The 8,433-nt window shown below is 40.2% G+C and overlaps 2 protein-coding genes across 2 annotated transcripts in view; one reads left to right on the top strand and one right to left on the bottom strand.

The window, feature by feature from the left end:
* Nucleotides 1–546, top strand: part of LOC116854054 (putative gamma-glutamylcyclotransferase CG2811) — a 2,732-nt gene extending 2,186 nt beyond the window's left edge. Inside the window, exon 5 of the transcript XR_004380070.1 lies at nt 291–546. The gene's annotated coding sequence lies outside the window, so the exon portion shown is untranslated. The remainder of the gene's footprint in view (nt 1–290) is intronic.
* Nucleotides 547–1,075: 529 nt separating this feature from the next.
* On the bottom strand, nt 1,076–6,445 carry LOC116854053 (protein CDV3 homolog). Its single transcript, XM_032835553.1, has 3 exons — nt 6,118–6,445; nt 4,289–4,710; nt 1,076–2,943 (listed from the first exon to the last, which is right to left on the bottom strand). The coding sequence occupies exons 1-3, from the start codon at nt 6,292–6,294 to the stop codon at nt 2,805–2,807; spliced, it is 738 nt and encodes a 245-aa protein (XP_032691444.1). The 5' UTR covers nt 6,295–6,445; the 3' UTR covers nt 1,076–2,804.
* Between the last annotated feature and the right edge of the window lie 1,988 nt (nt 6,446–8,433).

Raw genomic sequence — 8,433 nt, 5'->3', positions numbered from 1 at the left:
TACACTTTTTTTCAAATCAAAATAGTGCAAAAGCACATGTCGAAAAAACACTTTATCGCGTTCCATTTTTCACAAAGCAAAAGAAATTGTTGTTTAGGAAAATAATTGTGTATGCTGACTGAATGTTATCGAGAAATGTCGAAATTAATCACAAACTACCTGTTTCGTTAGTAATGACTACTAGAACTGTTTGCATTGCCATCTAACATTTGCGGGCGGAAACTAAGTTAAGGTCCTAATAATTCTATCGAATACTTTTTGCACTTATATATTGTAACTTTTCGAATTAGCATTGTCAGAGTGCGACCTAGATATTGGAACAGTCGGGTGATTTCGGGAGTGCGCAGATACTCGGGTGGTACTCGAGACATTAAGATAATAGCCGAGATACCCAGGTATCACCAAAGTGCTCGGAATTAACGCCATTAACGTCCTAACGGTTCTACGATATTGATGACTTATTGAGGTGTATTATATGTTACTTGGAACAACCTGTGTATATATCGTAATTGACTTTTATTTTAAATATACGCCACCCCACATCTTCGCGCGATCTCAATTCCTATCAATCCATATCGCTCGCTCTCATTTAGTAATAGTGATAAAGTTGTGTATTTTCAACTATTCTGTAACAAAGGCAGGCTAGTCCGTGCCGCCACGGGCGACTCAAAATCACCTTGAAATCGTTCTCGAGAGGCACCGGTGTTGCGTTTCCGCACACTTAAGCTACACATTTCTCCCGACGCTGTTAATAAATCTCAATATCGAAAGTCGATTCGCTTTCCTCTGACGGAGAGCTCGTGACAGACGTTCGATTGATCGCGTGCGAATAGTCGAGCGCTGTGCTTTCCTCCGATACGAAAATCAATCGACGATTGCTTTCGGCAGATTAGAAATGCTCGCAAGGATTGCGTTCTCGGGGAGCGCGCTACCAACGCTACCGTATCATTCTATCTTTATTGCTCTTTTTTGATGTACAAGGATAGAATGACGCGTTAGCGCTAAACAGCATTGGTAACGTGCTCTCCGAAGGCACCGCAAGGTACCGCATACGAGAGAGAAAGAGAGAGAGAGAGAATTATCCTAGGAAATTTATTTATAAATAATCACATTTTATCACTCGCTATACAAGTACGCTTATCCTCTATTTCTGTACGGCATCCCTCTCCCCGCCTCTTCGTGTTCTGAGAAACAATCCACCTCTTCCCTCTCCTCCTCGTCGGGGAGGGTCTGCCGACAACAGGAGAGACCGTTTTCCCGACGGACTCGATATCTATTTGCCGTGCTGTCTGCCGACGAAAAGAAATTCTCACATAAACGAAAGAACCATATCGACCGTTGACAGAGGCGTACGTGAGATTTTTTTGTTTTATGTATATTTAACACGAGTGTATGCTCATATATGTCTTTCTCCCTCCTACTTGTGTACAACACCACCGCGACGCTCTCGCTTGTCGCATTTAGCTACATCGTCCTAAGGCATGCCTCGTGCCCGTGTGACTATCAATTAGTCTCATTCGTGTACGTTCGCGTTCTTGTTGTCGATTTGTCTATTTTATTTCCGCACCGTTCCAAAGCCCAGCCTCCCGTAATTCGATTAATAATTATATGTATGTACACATTACACACATATACACACGCACATGCGCGCGCGTATACACACATATATTGGGGTGTCTTGCTATATTGTGACAATAGATTCACTATTATATAGATTTATATTTTCACTAAGAAAAATGCTCCAAATGTCGAAAGGAACTAAAAAATTCTCTAATGACGTAGAGGAATATATCATTGATAAGTAACGCGATAATAAAAAAAATACTGCGTGTATACGTGTGTGTAATGTGTTTATATTAATGCACCTACAAATTCCATTCGTTGATGCAAGTTATCGTTTTTGAGCGTAGCGACACTCTCCGGAAAGAGGAGAGCAAAAGAAAAGAGAAAGAGAGAGAAAATGGACTCGCAAGTAACGTCCCACAAGGGTTTTCAAGACTTGGTTTTTTGTGATTCAGTTCTCGTGGAGTCGTCGAGATCAACCACCACGTGAATTTCAATATCGCGAAGTTGTCGTGCCGATCTCGCAATTAAGTCATTGTTCGGACGCCATATATTTTCCTTATCTATGCCAATAACACTCAACGAGAAGGCAATCAATCGTGGCAGTAAGTATGCACGTTAAAATTAGAATAGCACCGTACCGAAAGAAAGTGCGGAATCACGTAATACTTCTTTGTTTTCTTTTTCAACGAACGATATATACCATTTTAAACTATATCGCGTAACAATCGCGCATTGCTGGCGGACACGAACGTCGTCCGAGTGTTGATAATCGTCCGAGTATTTTGAGCGCCGGCACATAAATCCCGCTGGCCGTGACGCTTCTGGAAGCAACGCGTTCACACTACACACTATTTGCTGATTTAAAAAATGAAATACAAAAGTTGATTTTTACCATCGAGTACGCGTCTATACGGTATGAAAATAAGCCTGCGCGTGATATTTCCGTTTTCGAGTTAATTTACAAAGTCCGTTTGTGGCGCGTGCAAAATACCTAAATCGGTGATCCGTATCGATCGGGCACAACCGCGATTAATTTTATTTCGTCGTTCTGTTGCAAGAATAGCGTTTCCCCGTGAATCTTACAAAACCGGGGCATACACGTACATGTACATACTATAATACACGTTGGATTCTATTCTAGAAAATATATTTTCCCGGCGCGGCTGGGCCACGAAACAGAGAGGGGCGACGATGTTATGTTGATTGTTTATCGTTTGATTCGATTGTGATAGGTATTTTCAGCTCTGATCTTGCGATAAGGCGCCATATTTGTTGCCCAACGACAGCTTCGGTGCTTGGGCCTGCGAATCTTGCATGCTGTACGATCTGCTGCCACCTCGATTGCGAACCTCCTCGAATGCTCCCTCGTCGCGCTTCCTACAATCAATATATCCTTTTTAAATCTGTTCTCTTGAGTCTCTGCGAGAAAATAGGAACGCCGTATGATTTCAAGACAGTCTGATTATTACGTCGATAAACAACTAGGCTGAATTCCTTTGAATTCAGCATACCATCAGTATGCGATTACGCACGGAGAAAAAAAGATTGGCTGAATTAACGGAACAATGACCCAAATAAATGCATTTTAGTTTCAGAAAACAGAATTTCTGGTTCTTAAGAAACGAACTTGCTTTACAAGAGTCAGAAGTTCTGTTTTCTCCAACCACAACGCATTTAGCTGTGTCACACATTGTCATGTTAATGAAACCAATCTTTTTTTCTTCATGCAGGGCAATACACAAACGAAGTATGTATCTCATAGTCTGTCCTCGACACGTAGTTTGTTAAATACGCGATATCTCGTGAGTTGTACGACGCTAAATACAAACGCAAGAAGCTAATTAGAGTGATAACTGTATGCACATGTAAGAGATGACAAAATTATGGTTTCTGGTTCCACTGCTGCGGAACTCTGAATTGACGTTAGAAACGACAAAATATCAAAAATTCTTACGTGCTATTTTCATACAAAAAGATATTTGTATGAAAGAACGTTTTATATCACTTGAGCATACCTATAAAATGTTTCGAAGAATATCCTACTCTCTCGACAGTTAGTAGTTTTAAAATTAATTTTTTTCTTTACCTACCTTTTCTCATAATTTTGCCACGTTATACTTACCTTTTCTCATGATTTTGAGATCACGTTAATTTTAAAGTTATTTGTTGACTGTCAAGAGAAAATAATAGTTTTCAGTGTTTATATGTATGTGTACTTTTACAAATATATTCAAGCGATCTAAAAAATATTCTTTCATACAAATGTCTTTTTATTTAAAAATGGCACGCACGAATTTTAGTTTTCTTGCTTCTAACATCATCAATCTAGTAGAACCAGAAGTCTTAAAAATGGAAGAATACTTATAGTCATGAAAACGATAAATGATAAACAGGCGCAGAATAAGATGAAAATACCCATGCCTGGGCACTAATAACATTGGTAATTAACTCTGGATATTTTTATTTTGGTCTTTTTTTTTTTAAAGACAAATACTTAAACTTTCAATATAGGATATTGTACATACATATATCGAATATATACGTACATTTCACATTGAAAATTTAAATATTCGCAAACATCAAAACAATAAGAATATGCAGAGTGAGGTATCAGTGTTATTAGTGTCCAGACATTGGTATTTTTATCTTAAAGATATTCTAAAATTCCCGCGAATACTTTAAGCGAGGAAACGGCAAATGGCAAATATCTTATTTCTCGTACCGTCTACCCCATGGACTGCTGCCGTTATTCTGTTGCTGAGGCTTGGAATTCAGAGTGGGGAAGTATTCCTCGCTGTGAATGTCCGGCGCGACGTTTCTTCCTCGCGATCGCGGAGCGCCACTATTTATGAACGTGATTAAGTTCCGTAACTGCGGCGGTTTGTAGCTGCTCCCGGTGGTGGTGGACGGGGGAGGCGCCGGCGGTGCGGTCACTTCTGGCGTTTCCGGAGGTAGATCCGGCTTCTTCCACGGTCCTGTGTGCTTCGTGCCGCCCTCGCCCGTCTCACCGTCAGAGCTGTTCTCACCGGTGCCCCTCTCGTCGTCCGATTCCGCGTCAAGACTGTCGTTCACTGTCAAGTGTCCGATTTTCAGACCACTGTAGTCCTTCTTCTCCTCCTCGAATTCCTTCCACTCATCCTCATCCTGGAAACAAGATACCATTGATACAGCGGCATATGTAAATAGCAATACTTCTACTCAGAGAGAAAGACATGGCAGGGGCAACTATTTATGGAATTTATGTACAGTTAGTTGCACTGTATTTGTGAAATTAATGTGTTGTATAGTTTAATAAATCATTTTGTAGTTATCGCAATTAAAGCTGAATGATTTTAAAAATTATACCGAATATTTGATGCAAAGGGTTCTATGCATCGTGAGCTTGCAGATTAGGTCAGACTGAACAAAAAATCCTCTACCATTTTGTGAATAATTATGTTTTTAAGTTCTCAATTAAAGGAAACTGATGGATAATCATGTACGATAAAACATTGATAATAATCTTCCCTCTTTAATTAATAACTAAAAATCTACATGTTTGCAAAATAGTTGAGGAATTTTGTGTTCAGTTTGAATACAATCTAATCTGTGTGTACACGAGATATGAAACAGATTGCGTTAAACATCCTGTATAGTACTTGTAATTATTCAGTTTCAGTTGCAAGAACTATCATATAGTTTATTAAAATATACATATTAATCCCACAAACAATGCAAAAACTCATACAGTTGTCATCTATATAGTTGCCACCACTAAGTGTTCTTTACTGAATACACAATACTTCTGTTGCTTCATACTGATTTGCTTCTACGACTTGTAGAATTCTTCATGCACTGAGCAATCCTTGTGCACACATCTGTGACTTGTAATAACATCATAGACTTGTTCTTCTCAGCTGAACTAATGTTGCACTGGAATTACAATTCTTGTTCCCTCAACGCTAACTTATTTACTCAACATTGAGTGGCACATGTAGCAAGTTTCTACTACTGCTTCTAGGCCAGATATTGAAAGAAAGATGCTAGATTATACATTTGTTTCATTCTAAAGGAAAAAAGTGCAACCTAGTTCAGTTCAAAAGAAAAAAGATTATAAAATACTGTAATTAGCGACAGGAGTGCAATTAGTAAATTTATCGAGTATACCAAGGAAAAGTACTACAAATCTCATCGATTCAAAATATTACATTAAAAGTGCCGCGAATAATGACACGTGAAAACGGATGCGATATCATGTAGATTCCACGAGGACTTTTCGGCAGGAAGAGGTCCGGAAGAATCGCGTGGCGAGAAGGTTGCCACGATGTGTCGATTAATTCCTCGCGGCCGACGATTATGTAAGGTTCGTCTGAACGAGCTTGTTGATCGACCTACCAACACGTCTTCGTCGTCGGCTGCTCCACGCGAACAGGCCGACCGTATTACGTTCACGGGGAACAAACATGGCAGCGGTGAATGAGCACGGACACGCTTTCCGGAACTCCTCTGGAGAAAACGCGCCAGTACGGGCAAGTACCGTCGTCGCGATCACGACATCTTCGGCGTTCTTACCTCCGTTTGCTGGGACTCTTCGCCCTCAGGATTCGCTGGTTTCTCCTTCAGCTTGGGCTTCTCCAGCCGCTTGCCCGTTTCCTCGAGCTTCTTGGCGACCTCGTCAGTCGTCGTGAACTTCTTGCCTTTAGCCTTCTTGCGGTCCTTCTTCGCGAAGAAATCGTCCAGGTCTGCCATCGTGGACGCAACGAGCGTTCGTCTTTGTATACCACGCCGAGGAGAGACTTGAGACGTCCGTGAGGCAACCTGTGCACGAGACAGCGACAGCAGCACGTTCACAGCACGGACTGATCGGGGCCACCACTGCTGCTACGACCGTCCACATGGGCTTGTCTCGACCGGAAATGACCACGTGAGTCATGAAAGCAATATTTCTGCGTGCCAGCGGATGGTGCGTCGCGCGATTGAAGGCTCCTGTCGACCACAGGATGCTCGGAAAAATTGTGCGAAGCAACTTCGATAGTATTTCACGGCTCTCCGGCGACGTTGGAGTCGACAGATCGCGAAGAAACGCGAGCTTAGGATCGCGCGGGCCGTGTCGGTGGCGCTGCCTGTCCAGCAGAAGACTGTCACGACAGGTACGCGGGACCCCTAACCTAAAACGACGCGTCGCGCTGCACATGTGACGAGCGACCGGGCGCATTCCTCGCCTCCGTCGCGAGTTCCGCGCGCAGAACGAGGTCGTCTGGAAGCTGCGAGGATATCATTTGGCGTAGAATGCGCGAGGTAGACGGTGAAAGTCACTAGGTAGGAAGCATGTGGGAATAAAGAGGTTAATTGTCCCCCTGCACATCGTGGCTCGCAGCAGGTGGCGTTGCGAAATGGCGTTCTCCACTTCCGGGATACAAATCGACGAAAGGAACGGAGAACATTGGCTGCGTTCAGCAGAGAAAGCTGCTTTGCAACTGTTGTAAAATTCGTGAATCTGATTGGAATGTGTTCTTAATTTTGGTTGAATCCAAAAGCGTGTACCAATCAGATTTACGAATTTTACAATAGTTGCAAAGCAGTCTTCTCTGCTGAACGCAGCCATTGCTTGTGAATCAGCGAACAGGTATAGAACGGTATTTATCGAGTATTTAAGATCGTTTTAAGTTTATCTTGAAATAGTTTGTAACTAATGAAGTGATCAGAACAGCATCTGAAGATGAATTCCAGGAATTTATTCACCATTTGAGGTGATGATCATTATTAGAGATGTGCGAATCAAAGATTTTTAATGTCGAATTGAATTTAATATCAGATTTTAATTTCGAATTCGAATTGAATCGATGAAATTTCACTCGAATTGAATCGAATCGTTAAAAGAATTTTTAATTAACATAATTATTTAATTCAACATGAAAATAGTGACTTCAGTAATTAACAGAGAGGAATAATATTGATCATGTGATATCAATTCATTTTAAGATAAGAGATATATAATATATCTAATAGTTAGTAAACGCGTGTATGAAATACAGTTCCAGCCTTGAAAGCTGCGCAACGACACATCGATCCGACAGTTGTCGGTAAGAGTTTATCTAGAAGCCATTATCTTCTTTTAATATTTTTGAAGAAAATCTTAATGTATAGCAAACTTTTCAAGCCATGCTAATTCCCATAAGGCTGGATGTCTCTAATAGTTCTTTGTTAATGCTAATATGCGTGATCCGTATTCGAATTTTTTCGATTCGAAATTTTCGAATTATTCGGATTCGAATAGTTCGCACATCTCTATCAGGTATGTATTTTCAGGGCGCTTAAGTGACATATTTTCAGTGGCGCATCAATATTCATAAATTCACTATCGAACAAAATTATATTTTTGTATATTTACTTTATTATCTAAATAATAAATATTAATTTGAAACTAATTACATAATACTATGTTTCACTCAGTGCAATGCTGCTCAAAGTGTAAGCAGTTTTCCTATAATCGATCATTAAATAAAAACATTGTAGTGTGTGTGAATACTATTCTTTTATTGTCCTATTTCCTACTATATAACATTTATAATGGTAAGTTTCACTTTTTACGAAGTTATATAGGAATAATGGTCATATATGTGCATCGTTTCTATTATAAGATTATATGTCCCAAAATTGTGATATTTAATATTAAATTTCTCATAAACAGTATTAAATTTCTCATACAGACATGAAACTTTAACTGCGAATGTGTCTTACTGCAATAAGTATTATGTTAAATTTTTGTTTAATTCCTTAGGGCCTTCACATACAAATTAACATAACAGTAACGTAAAACATATCGTAAGAATTAACTAATTACAACCCTAACAGCACATATGTCCAGGGGACATCCAGAGTACATCT

This window comes from Odontomachus brunneus, unplaced genomic scaffold (genome assembly GCF_010583005.1).
Source record: "Odontomachus brunneus isolate Ranch 3 - 2012 unplaced genomic scaffold, Obru_v1 Obru_scaffold_007, whole genome shotgun sequence".
Classification (NCBI taxonomy): Eukaryota; Metazoa; Arthropoda; class Insecta; order Hymenoptera; family Formicidae; genus Odontomachus; species Odontomachus brunneus.
Note: the sequence above shows the minus strand (reverse complement) of the source record. Positions and strands in the feature narration are given on the sequence as shown.